At 63.5% G+C, this 19,843-nt stretch overlaps 1 protein-coding gene across 2 annotated transcripts in view; it reads left to right on the top strand.

Moving 5' to 3' along the window:
- The window catches only part of TAFA5 (TAFA chemokine like family member 5), a 156,762-nt gene extending 148,130 nt beyond the window's left edge, over window positions 1–8,632 (top strand). For both annotated transcript variants that reach the window (XM_055329477.1, XM_055329478.1), the window contains exon 4: window positions 6,649–8,632. In XM_055329477.1, the coding sequence (XP_055185452.1) occupies window positions 6,649–6,657 (9 nt within the window). In that variant the 3' untranslated portion in view covers window positions 6,658–8,632. The remainder of the gene's footprint in view (window positions 1–6,648) is intronic.
- Window positions 8,633–19,843: the final 11,211 nt, after the last annotated feature.

The raw sequence follows: 19,843 nt of genomic DNA, 5'->3' as shown, positions 1-19,843 counted from the left end.
GAAGAGCGCCACCCGCCCGCCCTGTCATCTCTGCATCCCCTTGATCCCTCCGCCCGTGAACGCGGACCTCGGATCTGCTGCCGGCCGGGCTGGGCTGCCGTGCGGGGCTCACAGGGGCAGCTGCCCTGGATTAGCGCAGGTGAGGGACGGACTTCAAAGCCGGCGCTGCCTTGGGGTCAAAGAGGACAGGAATCCAGTCTGCAAAGCCTGTCCCCAGTGGTCGACACTCCCTTTGGAAAAGCTGCGTGGAGAGCTGGGCTCGTGCAAACACACACGAGACTTAGGGGAGGGGGAAGGCCGGTCAGTCCTGCAGGCAGTGAGCTGGAGGTGCCAGCGCGGCAGGGAGGGGGGTCCCGTCCTCCCGGGGGGATCATGGGCGGGGCTGAGCAGACTCTGTAGCAGCCCCGAGGGGACTCGGGGTCAGTGTCAGCCTGGAGTCCTCACCCAGCAGGGATGCTTCCCTGGAGGAGCCGGGCCGCACCTGGGCAGGAGGTTGTGGGGGCCCTAGCCTCCCAGGACCCCCCCGAATCAGCATCCAAGGGACGAGTCCTGGGACCTGCCTGTCTGACCCACCAGCAGGGCAGATGCAGCCTGGGGTCTGGGGGCCTGGCTCGGGGTGGACGGTCCTCACCTGCCAGCTGGATGCCGAGTGGGGGTTTCCTCCTCCAGTGGAGGTGGCGTGTGCAGGACCCAGTGTGGCAAGGGAGGGGGGGTGTCACCTTGGAGACGCACGAGGGGTTCGGCCTGGGACGCCGTCTGCAACAGAGTCCTCTAGCAGGTGCAGCGGGGCTCAGGCGGGGGCCCTGGACCGTGTGCCACCCATGTCTCCTAAACACATTGCTTTTTTTTTAATTAATTAATCTATTTATTTATTTATTTATTTATTTATTTATTTATTTATTTATTTTTGCATTGCTTTTATTTAAAACGTAAAATGCAATTTTATGAGCTGAGTTTTCCACGTAGGGTGTCCCTGGTTTTCTGTGCCACATAATGCATCACTGCAAGCAGCAGCTAGCACGACTCGGGGGGGCCCTGTCCCAGCTCTGAGGTTGGAAGCCCGGGACTGAGGTCACAGGTGCTCACTCGGTGAGGGCCGGGCGGGGTCTCTCCTGCGACTCTGGGCAGACCCAGCTCCCTGCAGCGCCCGGCAGGGGCCACTCCCAGCGCCCTGCGTCACCTCCAGGGCCTGTCCTCTTATGCGCAGGCCCCACGGGTGGCGTCCTCATGGGCTTCCTTGCACTGACATCATCCCTGAGCTCAGCTTTCCATTTTTAAGAAGTAGGATAGGAACTTGAAGCTCCTTATGAAACTGGAGCAGGATCCTTCTGGATCTTCAGAACCGTCTTCCTCCACAGCCCCCGCAGTGTCCCGCGAGCCCGTGACCCGAGGCTGTGCTGCTGGCTGCCCGCACCCTGGTGGCCAGTGAGCTGCGCCTGCAGGCCGGGGGGGCTCAGGCCGTGGGGAGCGGCGCCCTGACAGCGGGACTTCTCCAGCTTCTCCAGTGAGAACAGGCGTCCTGGGTGGGCTGTGCCCCTGGTGAAGTTCCTCCGTTTGGGACCCGAGAGACCAGCCTCCTGTTATTTCCTTGGGGGGCCCTGTGGACCCACAGGAGCCCAGACGGCAGCCTGGCCGCCCCAGGCGTGTTGCGCAGGGAACGTGTGCACACTGGCCTCCATCCTCACCTTCTCTGCTCCCGTGTGGAGGGGAGACGTGGTCGACCCCTTTTCAGATTCCCATTTAGTGGAGGTAGAAACAGCCCTTTTCCCAAGGCCACACAAGCAGGAAAGGCCCGGACACTTCGTAAAACCCCAGATCCTGCCAGTGACGGGATCAGGGCACGAGGCGGTTCCCAGGCCGTGCTCTGCAGGGAGCCAAGGGGGAGGGCTCCGCGGGGACCCTCCTGTGGGTGTAGACCTGCCTGGGATGTTCGAGTGGGCAGGAGGGGGCTCCCTGCCTCGTGGCACAAAAGGGCTGCACGGCCCCAGGGCCCAGGCTAGAGCAGCTGGCCGCTTGCCCCACTGGACGCTGCTGTGTCCAGGTGCTGGGTGTCGGTAGCCAGGGTGGAGGGGACGGGGGCGAGGGTGGGGGCCACCAGGGCGACACAGCTCAGATGTCCGCAGCGGGTCAGTTGCCCCAGAGGCGACGCCGATGCACAGAATGACTAACAGGGACGCACATTAAGGCCGCTGTGGGCGAGAGGCTCGTGGCAGCTCCGTCCACGGCCTGTGTGCTTGCTTGCCCGTCCTCTGGGCGCCCAAACGCATGGCATGTGCATGCACACCGCCCTGCACGCCCCGCATGCTTCCGCCGCCGTCCGTGCCCGGACAGGCGAGTGCTGAGTCAGCCGGCGGGGACCTGCCTCTGCGCCTGCGCTGGGATGGCCGTGTCTGCGTCGCAAGTGGGAGTCTGATTAGCACCAGAGATGCTGACTTGGAGACTCACTGGGCTCCCCCTGGGGGCTGTGGGCAGCCCTCCCACCTCGTGCTCGACCCTGACCTGCATGGTGAGATGCCCGTCGCCCGCCTGTCCGCTCAGACCCCGGGACGGGTGGCAGCGTACGGGCCTTGTAGACGAGGGGCTGCTCGCAGGTCTGTCCCGCGCTTCAGGGGGGACGACACACGCCAGCGCCAGCCGCAGGCTGTGGTCACAAGGGGGCTGATCCCATGGCACACCAGGAGCCAGGGACAGGTGCCCCATCCCGGCTGCCCTGTGCACCGGGCCCTGGACGCTCCAGATGGCGTTGGGCCCGCGGAGGCCCTCAGGGGAGGCCAGGCCGGCTCCGACCAGCGGCCACAGCCCAGGACTGATTCCCCAGAGCCCGCGGGCCGCTGTGTGTCGGGGGTCCTCGTGGCTGGCTGCCCGGGTCGGGGGACATTTCACAGAGGAGGGGCCTGGCCCGGGACCTCGGGCGATGAGGGGCTTCCTCTGTGCCACTGAGGGTACCTGGGGCAGCCGGAGAGGGCAGGGCGCTGTTTCCCAGGGGACAGTGGAGGAGGGGACAAACGTGGCTCTCAGGCTGCCGGGGGACCAGGTTAGTCAGGCCACAGGGCAGAGAGGCCCCCATGGCCTCCTCCCCTCCCGAGGCCTTGGGTAAATACCCCCGGGGGCACAGTAGACAGTCACCCTCCACCCGGGGAGGGGTTGTCCACGTGCACAGAGCACCCACCCGACACACCAACGTCCTATGCGGGGTCCCCAGTGCTGCCGGCCCGGCAGGGGCTGCGTCCTCCCGGCCCGGACGCACCTGTGTTGCTTGGAGTTGGAAGAGAGGGTGTGTGTGTGGAGGGGTGGTGGCCGGGGGCTTCTCTGAGGCCATGAGCTGGCTGTGTGACCAGAAGGCGCCGCCCCAGCCTCCGTGTGCTGTTTGGTTGGTTTGTTTGGTTTATTATTTTTTTTAAAGATTTTATTTATTTATTCATGAGACACACAGAGAGAGGCAGAGACACAGGCAGAGGGAGAAGCAGGGTCCCTGCGGGGAGCCCGACGTGGGACTCGATCCCAGGACCCAGGGTCACGCCCTGAGCCGAAGGCAGACACCCAACCACTGAGCCACCCAGGGATCCCCTGTTTGTTTGTTTTTAAATAAAGAAACAAGTTGCAGCTGCCCTGTGGGTTTGGGGAGGACACAGGGCCTGGGCCTGGCTGTGAAGCTTCAGAGAAACTGGATGGTGGGGCACGGGAGGGACGATGTGCCACCCTTCCAGAAGCTTCTTCCCTGGCTTTGCCTTTATCTTCTCCATGGCAGCGGCGCTCGTCGTCCCCAGCCTGTCGGCACCGGGGGCCGCCGCCTCTGTGTCTCATGCCTGCTGTTTATTAGGACCTTTTGTGCAGGGCTCCTGATCCAGGACGGCGTGTTCCTTCACCCGGAACACTCGGCCCCACTGGACATCACACGCGAGCCTTTAATGAGGAACAGAGAAGGCCGCCGTCGGACCCGCAGGGGCTGGGAAGTTCTGTTTTCTGAACGATGCTTGTCGTGTCCGAGTACCTGCCCGTCACCGTGGGGAACACGCGCTTCCTAGGGTGGGGCTGCGGGGACGCCCAGGGCAGGCAGGCGGGTGTCAGGTGTCGTGAGGACCCTCCGGGGGCCAGCGGGGCACACGAACCACCCGCCGGGGGCCAGGGCCTGGCCAGAGAGACCCACCTGCTGACCCAGGGGCCATGTCCGGGGTCCAGGAAAAGAGGGTCCCCCAGCCTGGGCGAGCTCTCAGGAGGCAGGGAGCTTCACGGGGGACTCTCCCCTCGGCCCTTCTGAGCCCCTCATGCGCTGCTCCCTGAGCAGGTGGGAGCTCAGCCACGTGGCCCCAGGAGCACGGCAGCCAGGACGACAGCAGGGCCCCCCAGGGTCCCCAGGCTGGGCCACAGGCTGGCATTTCTGAGGAAGGGGGCCGGGGGCTAGGGCAGCCGGCCCAGCCCATCCCCCATCTGCTCCCCCAGGTTCCGTGGCACGCTGGTGGCCACACAGGCCCCGAGACAGGCCTCCGGCTGAGCGTTCCCAGGACCGGAGGCTCTGCTGGTTCCTCCCAGCACCTCTGAGGACCTGCGTCCAGCGCCTGGACCCCGTCACCGCAGCTCTGCAAGATGGGGTCACTGCGGCTCTTGGGGTCCCCTTCCTAGCCTCGTGGGGGCCCTGGCACGGTGAGCAAAAGCAGGAGGAGATGCTGCATCGTCACGGAGGCTCCAGGTGCCAGGGTCGCCCGGGTCCCAGGACAGCAGCCCCCTCAGTGGAGCCCTGGGAGGCACCGGTGTCTCTGGGGACAGTCACGGGCTCCTCCTCGGGCCCACGGAGTCTGGGCGTCTCTCGGGCTGTGGTGCGGCCCCGCCACGCCGACCACGTGGAAACAGCGCCCGTCATTGAGTCTCCAGGGGGCCGCTCTGAGCCAGAGAAAACACAGTTCCAGAGCAAGGCCGGGGTGACGGAGGGCTGAGGCCTGAGTCCGGCGCCGTCACTCGCCGTGAACATCGCCGCGGCCTCTGCTCGGCGGTGAGACGCCCAGGAGAACCCAGACCAAAACATTACAAGCAGGGGGACCCCACGGCCCTGAGAAACGGCGAGGACGTGGGCAGGACCATGTTGCCTAAAGCCGGGAAGGAGCCGCGGGTGACAGCCGTCCTCAGCGTCCCGGACGGGCGTGCTCAGGAGGCTGCGAGCCGGGCCAGACCCCGGGGTCAGGGGGCCTCACGGGGAGGACGGGGCGGCAGGCAGGGCCCCTGTCAGGGCGGGCTGGGGCCTGGGGGTGGGGCAGGTTGGATCTGACCCGGGGGATGGGGACCCGAGGGTGCCCTGGGGGCAGTGGGCTGGCTGTCCTGTGCTGCCCGGGGGCCACGGGGGACGGGTGCAGCCCAGCTGTCCCTGCGAGAGGCCTCCTGCGCCCTGGGGCAGCTTGGGGGACCCAGGTGTCCAGGGACAGGGAAGATGAGTGAGGTGTGGACAGGACTGGCCCCGGGCCCCGCCTGAGGATGGCGTCCCCACCACCCCTGCCCTATAAACACCTCCAGGGCAGCCGTCGTGGGGGGGGCACTCTGCAGGGGGGCCTGCGGGGAGAGGCCAGGTGACTGAGGACGCCTAGCACCCAGCCTGGTGAGACCGAGAAGTAGAGGGAAGGCCGCGGAGCGGCCAGTGCAAGAGGACGGGGACCTGCAGTGCAGGCAGAGTTTGGGGGCAGTGTGGTGAGAGCCCAGGCAGGTGGGACAGGGCCGGGGTGCTCAGGAGAGCTGGGGTGCGGATGGGGCCAGCCGGGGGCGGGAGGTGCCAGGGCGTGGATGGAGGACGCTGACCTGGGGTTGCTGAGGGGCCTCCGCCACCTGCCAAGGACAGGCCCGCCCATGCTGTGTCCCATCTCTGCCACATGGGGGGGGCGTGACACCCTCCTCTCCCCCGACTGGGGCCCCCGTGTGGAGACTGCCCAGCAGCCCCTGAGCCCCTGACCTGAGCCCAGGGATCCTAAAACTCACCAGGACCCCGGGATCCTTGCCTCGGACTGGGGTCACCCTGGGGGGTGACAGGAGCCTGGTGGGGACCTGGGTCGGGGCCTGTGGTGTGGGGTGTGCTGCTCTGTGCAAACCACACCCCGCTCTTCTGCCTTCGTGGTTTTCAGGGTCGTGTTATTCCCACCCCAGAGCAGCAGCTTGGGACCCCCATGCTTGCTCCATGGCCGCGAGCTCGTGTGCTCGGTCTGATGGGTTCCCAGGGCTCCGGGGGGCAGGGGCCCGGTCACCAGGGGTGCACATGCCACCCCACCGCCGTGGCCTCCCGTGGGCTCCACGGTGTATGACGCACACACTCCCCTCACTTGTCATCCTGCAATTATGCGGCCCCTGCTGTGTACATGGCGCAGAGCAAGAGGCTGTTGGGGCAGCGGGAGGGTGGGCCTCAGAGCCAAACCCTGCCCAGTGCGGGGCGGAGGACACGTGGCTGGTTTGCTGAGCCTGCGGCGCTCAGGGCAGGACCCCCCAGTCGTGTCCAGGTCGGGGGGAGGCAGGGTCCCCGTGGGCCGCCCCGGTGGCAGGTGTGCCCGCCCGGGTCCGGAGAGGAACAGGACTGGCCTGTGATGCGCGCGGCCGGTGGGTGCGTCCCGGGCTCATCCAGTGCCCATGGGGACTGCGGGGTCTGCGGGGCTGACGCTCTCTTGTCTCTTTCCTCAGGTCTCCTGACAGACGCCGCCCCCCAGGGGCCCCGGGAGTGGCCTTGGCTCCCTGGCGCGTCCGCACCTCGACCACGGTCTTCCGTCCGTCGTGGACGCCACCTCTTCTCCGCCACCCGCCCACCCTCGTTTCCGTGTAGCCCATCAAGGACAGCCCGCCTCCCTGGCGTCGTCCTGAGCTGAGCGCGTCTGCTGCTGCGAGGAGTCCGGCCCGGGACACGCACAGGGGCCCCGAGGGCGTCCGTGGGAGCCCAGCCTCAGCCGCCCTCCCGGGCCTTGGCCAGGAGGACGAGGCAGCGGCCGCAGCGGCCCAGCCCGGGAGCGGCCGTCGGCGCCGGGCCCGCGGGAGGACTGGCCCTTGGGCCCCGAAGCGGCCTCGCCTTGTGCCCCAGACTGTCCGAATCACTTTTATTTTCGTACCCTTTCAGCATACTCGATAGACCAAAGAGCAAAATCTATTTTAACTTGGACTCGCCCTCACCGTCAGAGTCCGTGGGTTCGACTGGGGGACACGGGGGCCGAGATCCGCCGGCGGCCCCGGCAGGGCGCGGAGGGCGACCCTCGGCAGACACGTGCCCCCCACGGACGCTGCGGGGCCTGCTGAGAGGGGCCCAGCGGGGGCGGACCCGCGGCAGCACCCCCAGGCCCGGGCAGCGATGCCCCCAGGCCGGCCCCGCGGGCGAGCGCCCCTCACCGGGAACGTGGACCGCCGCACGCGGCCGGCCCCGCTGTACTTAGATGGACTTGACCGACTAAAATCACTTTCTGTTTTAACCAGTTACACATGCCTCTCTACAGCTCATTTCTGATAGTGGGATAATCCAGTATTCGCCGCGAGCATGTTGGGTCTCCCGTGACTGCTGTCTGCAACGACGCACCATTTAGCTCCAGAAAGCAAATTAAAGAAACCTAAAGTAACACTTGTTTGAAAGAGATCATTAAATGTATTTTGCAAAGCCTAAAGTTATATATTTAACAGTTTTTATATGTTGTATATTTGTAGAAAAAAATCCTATTTAACAATTAATGTGGTCGCCCTGCCCGGCCCACGCGGCGGGCGGGAGCGCCGGCGTCTCTGAAGGGCTGCGGGGCGGGCGCCGAGGGCCGGACTCCGGGGACAGCAGCCGAGGACGCGCCCGACGCCGCGGGGAGGTGGCCGTCATGCGCGGTCGACCGTGGGCCCAGGCGCTGCTCCCTGTCCAGCCCGGCCGCGGGGAGGCCCAGGGGGCAGGTGTTGGTCACGCCTCTCCCAACAGATCCTGTGTCCCTCTGCGTGACTCCCTCCCCACGGGCCCATCCGTGGGCGCTGCCGCGGACCTCCTCTTGGGGCTGAAGCCCACCCGCCCCGCTGCCTCTCGGTCCTCACGGCTGGCGGCTGAGTAGCCGGGGACAGGCCAGGGCACGCGGAGAATGGCAGGCGCCCCAGCCTCCCACGCCCTCCCCACGGCACAGGGCCGCCGGGCCCGACGTGCGAGGGACACTCCTGCGTCTCCGACCCCGGGCCATCGTCCGCCGGGGCCCCTCATTCTCCTGAGTTTGTGCTGAACTATACTACCTGACAGTCCAATTAACAGGCGCGCTCTGCTAGTTCTATGCTACTAAAAAAAAAAAAAAAAAAAAAAAAAAAAGGAAAGAAAAAGTAAAAAAAAATAATAATATTAAGTATATAGAAGCCGTCCCAGCAACCCATAGACTAAAGATAGAAGAGAAGACCCATTTATTTAAGACCCGTTTCGATGTCCATGAGTATTTAATTCACCTCTCGGTCACCGCAGGTTCAGAGGGCTGAGCATCCCCGAGGGAGCGACGTGGCCAGGCGCCGGGGCCGCAGGAGGGTCGCGGCGGCCTCCCCGAACCCGCGTCCTCCCACAGCGAGCGTGGGCTCCTTCAGAGGCAGACACTGGAGGATTAAGATGTTACAGCGTTTTTTTTTCCTCCTTGTTTTACAGTATTCAATTTTGTGTTGATTCAGCTAAATTATGAAAATAAAGAAAAAATCCTTTGGTAAGCATGATTTTTGTTCACAGGCTGGGATGTCCTGGGAGGGGGCGTAGCAGGTGCGGCTGGTGGGGCGGCTCAGAGCGCACGCAGCCATGGGACCCCCTTCCCGGGCCTGGGGCCCAGCTGGGTCTTCCAGAGCCTGGCGCGTGGACGGCGCTGCTCGGGGGCCTCTGTCGGTCACCCTGTGGGTGGGTGCCCGCCCCCGCCCCATGCAGAGGCCGGGGCCTGGACACAGAGAAGCAGGACCCCGAAGGAGACCCATGTCGGGAGGAGCCCCTCTCCGGGGAAGCCTGTTCAGATCTGCAAACAGTGGTTTTGGCGTCAGACTGTTTCCGCTACCCGGGTCCTCGGGCCGCACGTGGACGGAAGGAGCCACGTCTGTCCAGCTGCTCTTTATGGAACTCGGCCCTGGGAGCATGGCTGGGTGGGTCAGCGGTGGGCCGCGTGATTTCGAGGCGACGTCCCTGGCTTTGGCGCCGCAGTGGGGGTTTGACGAACCCCCCGCTCAGGGCCCGGAGCGCGCTTGTCCTGGGCGGGGGACTGAGGTGGAAGGCAGGTCCTGCGGTGGCCACGGGCCCCCTGGGCGGCAGGGGGCAGCCTGGGGCTGTGCCGTCAGAGCACGACGGGGCAGGCCGGCGTGACCAGGACAGGGCCCCCACTCCTCCTCGCACTGTCCATGCAGAGAGAGGACGAGCCTGGAGGTGCGGGAGTGGCATCCATGCGTGGAGACGAGAAGGGGTTCAAGCGGCAGCTCCCGGGAAGCTCAGCCACCTGACAGCTGCTTGCCCGGCCCGTGAGCCTCGACGTCGCTGTCCCCGAGGCGAGAAACTGTGGCCGTGGAGGAAAGGATGGTGAGTGCCGTGAGCACCGGGGCTCGTGAACAAGGACGATGGCCTCCAGCCAGAGCCAGGGTGTATCTGTCAGGTGGGCTGGGTCCTGCCGCCGTGACAAGCAGCCCGGCCTCACACATGTGTCTCCCCTGGTGCCACAGCCAGGGCACCTCGTGGGAACAGGCATCCTATGTGCCCATCTCCGAAATCCGGGGACGCACGCCGAGCATCCCCCGCCCCCCGCCCCCTGGCCTCCGTGCAGAGGTAAGCCCGCCTCCTCCGCTCCTGCTGCAGGTTGTGTCCTCTGTGCACTAGAGCGTCTGGCCTGTGTGCTCACGCACCCGACAGCCTCCAGGACGTGAAGAGGCGTCCTCTCAGGCTCGCACCCCCAGGCCCAGCCGGGGTGAGCGGGGGCCGCCTCACCGCCAGAGGCCTGTCCCAGACACGTGGCTTGTGTGGCGAGTGCTCCCTCCGTGGTGCCCGGCACCCGCCGTGCTGCGAACAGGGCCTGGAGCTGGAAGACGCTGCCGTGGGACGGAGGGACGGAGGGCCGTCCACGCAGCCCTTAGGCCGGGCTGGAGCATCCGCACCGGAGCTGCAGAGGCCCCCCTGCCCCTGGACACGGCCCGGGCCGGCTACCTGGCTGTGTCATCGTGCTTTAGGCACGTGGTGTCGGCGGCTCACACCCCCTGCGGCGCCTGGACTTCCCCATCCATGCAGTAGAGGAAAGTGGGCCGCGTCCTACAGCCCTGGGAATGGGGCCTCCGGGGCCTGCTGCCCCGGGAGCGTGGGGACGTTTCTCCGCGTGTCCACCGGGCTCAGCTAAGGCTCCGCGGCCAGAGCACCACCCGGTAGCAGCCGTCCGGGGGGCCATCCTGCTCGGGGCCTGGCTGGGCCAGGAGTGGATGCGCTCAGCCCGCAGGGGCAGGGAGTGCATCTGGGGCCCAAGCGGGGTGTGCGTGCCTGGGGGGCCGTCCACACGTGGGTGCCCACGAGCACCCTTCTCACCACTACCCGCATGTGCCCAGCGCCTCGTGGGCCAGGGTTCGAGGAGGAGCCCTCCAAACTCCTGACCCCTTACCAAGGTCCGGGACCCCGAGGTCATGCTCAGAGGCGTCCATCGGGAGGGCAGCTGAGATGGGCTCTGCCCTGGGACCTGTTGTTTGAGCCTCGGACCGTCCCTGGACACCACCCGCCAGGCGCCTCCCTCCACCCTGCGTCCGCCAGGGCCTCTCCTGCTGGGCCTTGAGGAGGTGACCACTTGGCTCTCCTGGCCACCCTGAGAACTGGTGCCCGTGGAGAGGGGAGCATGCTTCCTTGACAGCGGCTCATGGACGGAAGGACGCCAAGATGCTCAGCGAGGAGCGGTGGGGCCTCCATGCGCCCCCCAGCCCCAGCTCGCCTGCTGCCAAGGTGGGAGGTCACAGGTCCCACAAGACTGGTGTGGCCGTGGAGGGGACTGCTCCCCCGCAATGATGGGGTGGGGAGGGGGCCACCTGCCGCTCAGAGAGGCCACAGGAGGTGAGCACAGGTGGGCAGCACCAGAGAAGGCCGATGGGTCAGGGAGGGGGCAGTGCCGCGGGTGGGGTGCTGGTCAGGGGGAGCAGGGCCGGACTGCCTTCCCCATGCACGCGAGTCCTGAGGCCCCATGTCAGGTGTCTGGCCGTAGGCCCCCTGTCAGCCCCCACCTGCCCCCTGTCATCCCCCACCGGCCCCCCAGCATCCTCACCCCTTGCCGTGACTCGCTGGCGGCCTCCCCACTCACCTGGCAGGTCACAGGGCACACGCTGCCTGGGTGTTGTGGCCTCTCTGCAGCCCCCCTGTGGCCCCTGGTGGAGAGGGACCCAGGGAGACGGGGACACGGCTGTAGGCGGGTCACACACACCCACACGCCTACCCTGCACAGGCCCTTTGCTGCTGCCGTGTTCGTGGGCGGCAGGGTCTCCACGCTGCCTCGGTTTCCACACTGCGTCCCAGCAGGGTCAGCGCCGGAGCCCCGTGGTCTGTCCATGTGGCCATCTGTCTCTTAGCCCCGCCCCACTGGCCTCATACCGGCATGTGACTCCCAGTCCCCGTGCCCAGCGTCGGGCACCCCCTGTCGACATGCCCAGCAGCCTCGGAGACCCTTTCCGGTGCTGGCGGGTCCACCTTCGCGGCCGTGCATGCCGTGTCCATCTAGCGGGCTTCTCTAGTGGACACGCCACATCTGAAATATTCTTTGCTTCTTCCTTCTGTGCCCAGAGTCATGGAATTGTTCTCAAGTAATAACCACATTTATTTTCTGCTCTTACGAGTGTCACCCCATTTGTCCCTCCCACCAGCACTGCAGGGAGTACATCGGTCTCCTTCCTGGGAGGGTAGATCTGCGAGTAATGGAGGCCTTCGTCCCCATGGGGACGCTCATGGAGACTCACCCTGTGAGCCCAGAGGAGCGAGCCCAGGGGCACCCACCCAGGTCCACCAGGCCATCCCACTATGTCCCATCCCATCCTGTCCCATCCCGTCCCGTCCCATCCCATCCTGTCCTGTCCCATCCTGTCCCAAGGGTGGAACATGAAGCCTGCGGAAGCCTCCAGCGCCATGGCGCCCACACGCTCTGCAGACGGCAGGTGTTTTCGGTGCTCGAGAGATGGCAGGAAGGTGAGCAGGCCAAGGGCCGAGGCAGCAACGGGGCCTCCAGAGTCCCTCCCGGACGGTGGCATCCACAGCCCGTGACACCAGGGTGGGATGAGGCCTTGCCACCCCATGCAAGGAGCATCTGGGCAAGGCCGTGTGGGAGCCCCGGTGGCGCAAGCCGGGCCGGGGTCTCCGGGAGCCTGACTAAATTTTGCTTGAGGGGTGCGTCTTGGTCACGAGCTTTCTCCACACGGGAGTGAGATGCTGGCTTCCACGTGGAAGCACCCAGGACCCCCTCCCTGAGCCCGGCCTCCTTCTGGGCACGCGGGAGAAGGAAGAGCTTGCACCCGGGGAGGTGGCCTGATGGTGCTGAGCCCATGGCCACAGCCACGACGCTGACGCTCCTCTGCAGAGAAGAGGGGAGGAGGGTCGCACTCCGAGGCTCAACCTCCTTCCTCCCGGGAGGGCGGGTGCACCTCAGCCCACGGGGGTCCATGGGCCCGTCATCCCAGGAGCCTCCCCAGGGGACAGGGCCTCAGCACCAGGCAGACGGGCCGGGCCGGCTTCCCTTCCAGGGTTCGGGGGAGCCCTAGACTCACACGCACATGCGTGTCCCCAGGAAGCAGCCCCGACTGCTCAGCTCCCAGCCCCGGAGCCCGGGGTATGTTCCGGTCGGGCCCAGAGAAGGTGGGGACACACAGGGCCAAAAGCCCGGGGCAGCCTGGAGCTCTGGCTCAGGCTGGGCGCCGCCAGGACCCCCAGGTCTGCCCTTGGGCCGCAGCAGGGAGGCCACCGCCGGCCTGGGCTCCGTGAGCAGGAAGGGAGCACCCGTGTCTTCTGGAGACGGCTGAGATGCGGCTTGTGGGGAAGTTGGGGCCATGCCCTCAGGAGGTGCCCCGGGCGTCCCCCACAGCTGGTCACCCCCCACCCGGCGCCTGCCGAGGTCCTGGGCAAGGGGCTCCCTCCGGTCGGGGCCAGCGAACGCTGGGTGGAGGGATGAAGGGCAGGTGATGGCCCGGGCACGGAGAGCGGGGCCGCGGGGGTAGCCAAGGGCACAGGGGTCCCGGCCCGAGGGATCTCCGTCTCCCAGTTTTTCGGGGGCAGTTGTCAACCCCATTTGGGGCATCGCCTTCATTAACCTCACAGATGACACCTTCACTAACGAAATCGATTTGGTCCAGTTACCAATTTAATTCCCAACATGTGGCCCCATTTCCCCCACGTGGACCCCCGAGGCTGGGCGGCCCCCATCGTCAGTCACCGGGAGAGAAGGAGCTTCCTGACTCCCAGGTAATTTAAGGTACTTTTCTGCTTCGGATTCATAAACCCGCCGGTCATGACAACCGCACAGCCCCCGACTCCCCAGTCCGGGCAGCGAGGGGCGGGGATCTTCGGGGGGAGCCCGGCGCGCACCCTGAGCCCCGGGACGCCTCCCGCTCGGGCGACAGGTGCTCGGCTCAGCAGGGAACCAGGTAAAACCACCCCGATGGGGCGCGACCCCGGGACGCTGTGGGAGGAGGTCAGGAGTGGCTCAACCGGCTGCTCGTGCCCACAGGTGCTCTGGCTTCCAGATTCCATGTTCAAGGCCAAAGGCCTCGGGCCAGGAGTCCCCAGGGGATTGTCCAGGCCCGTCCCTCCCGCCCCCAGGGTCCAGGCCTCAGCCCCGGCGCCCCCGACCCTGCAGGAACCGGGACCCACTGAGGGAGCAGGGGCGCTTGGAAGAGCTGCAGGCAAGGGCCCGGGGGCCAGCGGGCTCTGCCCAGGAGGGGCCGAGGTTTACTGGGGGCGAAGGTGGTGTCGGGGTCACACGTCGTCATCAGGCTAAGGTCTCAGGAGGAGAGAGCAGTCGTCTCCCCTTTCCGGCCAGTATGGTTGCAAACACCCCTCAGGGCCCGTCTGGAGGGTGCGGGTCGGCCAGGCAGGGAAACACCTGCCCCAGGGCAGCACGTGCAGGGTGGGAAGTCGTCCGCGGCCACCCCGTCGGGCCCGTCAGCAGGCTCTCGCTGCGCTGGGCATTTTCGTTTTCCTGATGCGCCTTTGCGTGGCTGTTTCATCTTGGGAGGAGTCTGTGTCTCTGTGTGTGAGGCTGTGAGTGTCGGGGCGTCTTGGTGCCCCCGGCTGTGGTCCCCAAGAGGTGGAGGCGGGCCCGGCCTGTCCCAGGGGTTCAGGGGTCTGAACGTGTGCCCGGCCTGCTCCGGTCCTTGGCGTGCGGCGAGGACACTGCCTCCGCTCAGCCACACGGGACACTCCCGCGAACCTGAAGGCACAGAGGGCGCCCCAAGGAGCAGGTGCCCCAGGGAGCCAGCCAGGCTGCAGCCATCCAGGGGTGCCGTGGCTGCCCCTGCTGGTGGCCAGCTGCTCCTAGGGCCGCAAACCCCCAGGTGTCCCCTGCCCTCTGGCCTCCTCCCTCAGCAGCCGCTGCTCGTCTCACATCGGGCGTCACTCACTGGCTGCTCACCGCAGCCCTGGGACAGCAGGGAGCAGAGCAGGTAACCGTACACAGCTGGAGGGGCTCCCGTCCCAGCACGGCCGGGGGTCGGGAGGGCACATGGCCCACGAGCGGGTGGTAGGTGTTGCCTCTGAGATGGGGTGAGGCCTGGCCCCCCAACTGACCCTCCTGGGCATGGTCACCAGGAGGGGCTGGAAGGACAACAGCAAGAGGCTCCTCAGGCAGGAGGTCATGCCCTGCATGCCATGCTGGCCAAGGCCTCGGGGGGCCTGGAGGGGCCTGGAGGGTATTGGAGGGACCTGGAGGGGACTGGAGGGGACTGGGGGGGCCTGAAGGGGCCTGGAAGTGACTGGGGGTTCTGGAGGGGCCTGGAGGGGCCTGGAGGGGACTGGAGAGGCCTGGACGGGCCTGGACAGGCCTGGGGGGGCCTGGAGGGTTTGGCTGGGGGCCTCTCCCGAGCAACGGCCCAAGCAGCACTTAAACCAGCTCCCTGCACAGGTCTCACAAGCCATCCAGTCCTGCCCCAAGGGGCACATGGGAGGAAGGCAGGGAGGAAATGGCTCTGGGGAGGGTAAGAGTTCCATGCCTGTGACCAGGTGCGTCCCCCGACCCGCATGGTCTGGCTCAAGGGCTCCAAGGAGGAGCGCGAGGCAGCCTGCAGAGTGACGGCTAGGGGTAGCCTCAGAAGCCCGCGACCCTGGGAGTGGATGAGCCCCCAGATCCAAGTGTGAGCCCTGTCCAAACGCTCAGGTGTAGGATGCACACCCGGGGGCAGGGTAGAAAATAAGCACAGAAGGAAGCCAAACCCAGAAAGCCACAGCCCCGAGCACTCTGCTGCCGGGTGTCACAGTTTGAGCACCAGCGAGATAATTGCCTTCCGTCACAAAAACCAATAACCCTTGGGAAAACACAGACAGTCCAAGTGTCCACAACATATTAATGAGAGTGATGATCTTTCCACCAAAATTTTAAGGAACAGCGAAGTGTGTTAACTGCGTGCCCTGTGATCCTGTACTTCGGGAAAAATCCAGGTACAGAAACTGACTCTGAGCCGGCCCTTAGGTTGAGTTTCGCAAAGATTTCAAAGTCGTTCCTACAGCTACGTCTAACTAATTAAAGGAAAATGTGGTGTTCATGAGTGAAGAGGTGGAGAATTTCAGCAGAGAAGTGGAAATTTTTTTTTTTTTTTAAGGAGACGGAATGGTAGTTCTAGAGGCAAAAAATACAGTATCGGGGGGAAAAAGAAACCTGAGAATCTTACCAGATGGGCCCAACAGCAGATTGTAGAAAACATGAGAGAACCAGGGAACCTGAAGATAAAGCAATAAAAAAAATCCAATCTGAGAAACGGAGAAAGGGCTGAAGAAAAATGTGCCAGCTTCCGAGAGCTCTGGAACAACATCCACCAGCCCGACAGACAGTGGAATTAGAGCCCTGAATGCTGGAGAAAAAGTGCCGTCGCTTGAAAAGCATTGGAAGGAGAGACGGCCAAGACTTCCCACATTTGGTGACAGCCTTGACTTCCAGACCCAGCCACACCCATAACCCAAAGTGGCATGAAGACGAGAAAACGCCCCAAGAACGTGGGCGTCCAGCCCCCAGCAGGTGGAGTCGGGAGGGCATCCCGGCTGCATGGGAGACGCGTGGCACCTCCCAGAAGGGCCGGTGTGGCACGGAGCAGCGGGTTCCCCATCACGCGCGGCGGAGGCCAGAGGCACGGAGCAGCCAAAAATTCTACATCCCTAAAAACTATTCATCAGAACAGAACACGAAATAAAGACATTTCCAGTAAAACAAAGCTGAGAACAGTCAGTGTCCGGGTGGCATTGCAAGAACAGGTGGAGTGTTGTATGGATATAAGTAAGTGTGCGTGTGCATCTCTCCTCCTTACCAGAAAACCCGTGGCTGCTTAAAAATGTTATCACTGGGATCCCGAGGGGCTCAGCGGTTTATTTATTTATTTTTATTTATTTTATTTTTTTGGCTCAGAGGTTTAGCGCCGCCTTTACCCCAGGGCGTGATCCTGGAGACCCGGGATCGAGTCCTGCGTCGGGCTCCCTGCGTGGAGCCTGCTTCTCCCTCTGCCTGTGTCTCTGTGTCTCTCGTGAATAAATAAATAAAATATTAAAAAAAAAACGCACTCACTGCGCAGCTGGGCTGCAGTGAGAGGAGGGAGCCGGAGCAGGGCGCCCCGAGTGTGGGTGCAGCTGGCGGAGGGCCGTCCTCTTGATTTCAGTTGTGAGCTCAGGGCCATGAGATGGGCCCCGGGTGGGCTCCACGCTGGGCTTGGGGTCGGCGTAGGACCCCCTCCCTCTCCCTCTGCCCTTCCCCCCGGCCTGGTTCTCTCTCTCTCTCTGAAAAAAAAGAAAAGAAGCCTAGAGTGGACGTTAGCACCAGAGAAGGCCCACGTTCAGGCAAGCACTGGGCCTTCCTACAGACTAAAGGAACATTTCACAGTAACAAAGTGTTGATTGAGCAGGAAACAGGAGGAGTTGTCACATGCACACGATGCATATGTACCTGGAAATAAGTACAAGGCGCTTGGAGCTGAAACCCCTGGGAAGGAAATGGGCGCGCGAGCATCACCTGCGGAGATGTCACTGCTGCTCTGTCCTAACTGACGACGCAAACAGACGCCAGATCGGCAAGTGCCCAGAGACGTGGCCGCCCTCAGCTGACATCCTTGCACGTTTTTGGAACATTATGAGCCCCCAGAAGGAGCACCTGGGAGTAGCTGGGGCGCGTGACAGGGCATGACAGGGCTGTGCAACGGGGTTTGTTTTTTAATTGCCAAACTGCATTCACAAGTGGTTGTACTATGTCTGAGCCTTCTTTGCTGCCTTTGAGCCGTCCTAAAATAGATTAACTTTGTTATGCAGTCTTTAAAAAAAAAGAGATTTTATTTATTTATTCATGACAGACATACAGAAAGAGGCAGAGACACAGGCAGAGGGAGAAGCAGGCTCCATGCAGGGAGCCCGACGCAGGACTCGATCCCAGGACCCCGGGGTCACGTCCTGAGCCGAAGGCAGACGCTCCACTGCCAAGCCCCCGGGTGCCCTGTACACAGTCTTTTCAAGACTCGTAGAATATGAACCAAGATAGACCAACTGTTAGACCGCAAAGCAAGTCTCAGAAAATGTCAAAGAATGAAAACGGCACAGTTGCACGTTCTCTGGCCTTCTGACCACGCAGCATGTAGTGAGAAACCAGTACGAAAATTCGACCTGGCGAATTCTCGAATATTCGGAAATCCCTTCTAAACAACCCATGGGTTAGGAAAAAAAAAAGATGAGAATTTAAATGTTGCGTATTTCATTGATTTAAATATTTTGGCTTGAATGGTAGCAGAAGCACAAAATACTATGCAGCGTTGCCAAGGCTTAGAGGGATCGGATCGCAGTAGGAAGTGCAGGCCGTGGTCCGTGGGAGCTTCCACCCCACGCGGCTGCAGAAAGAGGGGCAAACGGAGTGTACGTAGGAAGAAAGAGGCATCATGGGTCACAGCACAGTCAGCGAAGGGGCAGCAAGGAAGCTGAGAGCTCGTTTCCCGGCAGCGTGGCTTCGGCAGGCCAGTCACTGCGCTCAGCTGGACATGTCCACGCGTGTGCACCCTCGCAGCCACGGCCGCACTCGGCCTGCGGCACCTAAATCCCGTGGACGGAGTTCCGCATAGGAGGGGGTTCATTTCTGCGGGGTCAGACGGCTGGGAGGTGCAAGGCCAAGGTGCCAGCAGGCTCTCCCCCTGGCTGCCAGGTGGCCTTCCCGTCGCTGGGGCCCACGTGCCGGGGTCCCCTCTGCTGGAGGCACGGACCCCACGGGCCCAGGCCCCCACCCCCGCGTGGCCACAGCCCAGCCCCCACACCGCCCAGAGGCTCCATCTCCAAAAACCGCCACTCTGGGGTTAGGACCTGTGCCCGGGACCTGGAGGGGACCCCGCCGTCTCGGAGCCCAGGCAAGAACGCACCCCCGGCCCCAAGGCCCCTCCTCCTGGCCCTCGCTCCTGACTGCTCCCGAGTCACATCACCTTTGTCACCGTCCTCCTTCTACTTAGGTTTTGGCTCTGCTCCGTTTCCTGGGTGACGGGGGTGAAAGTTCGCAGGTTTTATGTCGGGCTCTTGTGCTTTTCGAACATAAGCATTGAAAGCTGTCAGCGTCCCTCCATGCGGTGGTTCTGAGGCGTCGCACACACGTCGATCTGTTGGATTTCCATCACTGTCCTGTTCAAACTATTTGTCTCATCTCCTCGGTTATTTCTTTCTGACCCGTGACTTGCTCAGAAAGGTGTTTAATTCCTACGTCTTTGGGCGTTTTCTTAGGTACTTTGGTGTAACTGGTGTCTAGGACGTGGCACTGCGGTAACGGGACGTGTCCCGGGGACGTCAGTCCTCTTGCCCGGTGTTCGGCCCATCGCACGCTCTACCTCGGTGAACGCGCTGTATTGGTTTGAAATAAAATGTCCATTTTGTAAATGTTGGGTCAGTGTTTCGTAAATCACAAGTGGAGCAGCGAGGTTGATGGGGTTCCCGGATGCTGTGTTTACTCCTTTCCTCCCAAGTTTTCTGTGAATTTGCCGGAAGACACGTTAACATCCTTGACTATGGATGTGAAGTCACTTATTTTTCCTTTAATTTTGATATTTTTGTTTGTTTAACGCACATAAATATCAGTGAGGTGAAAATGTTTGCTGTCCTCGTGCGGATCGTGTGTGTCTGGCCCGTCTTTGCGTGTGGCTGCCTCGTGAATCTCTGAGCTGCTGTGGCCGGCTCCTACTTGGATTGCGGGCGTGTGTGGTTTTCCGTTTGGTTACGTTCTTTTTTTGCTTCAGCCTCTAGAATCTCTGTTAGGATCACACAGATTTATACTCCCATCTCTTCCTGAACAACTGACCCTGTCATCATTCGCCTGGTGTCTGTCTTCAGCTCGGCCGCGGGACCCAGGCCGTGTCGGCTGTCACCAGCGTAGCCACCCCTGCCTTCGGATGCCGACGACGCGCACGCTGCATCTTCTCGGAAACCCGCGGGTCGTGCACAGCCTGGGAGGCCCCTCCTCGGGCTCTGCTTCCTCCGCTCTGGCTCCCCCTGCCCGCCACCCCGTCTCAGGTGTCCATTCTGCAGCCGTCTTTCCCCAGGTCCCAGGCTGGAAGGCTGCATGGTGTCTCAGAGTGCAAGGCGCGGAGCCTGCCACGTCCCGCGCCGGTGGCCTCTCGGTGTGCTGAGGCCTCTGCACAATCAGCTGCTTCCCATTCGCTCTCAGGGTCCTCGGGTGGCTGCGTCTTGCATTTGCCTGGCATCCCTGGC

This window comes from Nyctereutes procyonoides, unplaced genomic scaffold (assembly GCF_905146905.1).
Source record: "Nyctereutes procyonoides isolate TBG_1078 unplaced genomic scaffold, NYPRO_anot_genome, whole genome shotgun sequence".
Taxonomy (NCBI): domain Eukaryota; kingdom Metazoa; phylum Chordata; class Mammalia; order Carnivora; family Canidae; genus Nyctereutes; species Nyctereutes procyonoides.
This window is presented reverse-complemented; position numbering and strand designations above follow the sequence as displayed.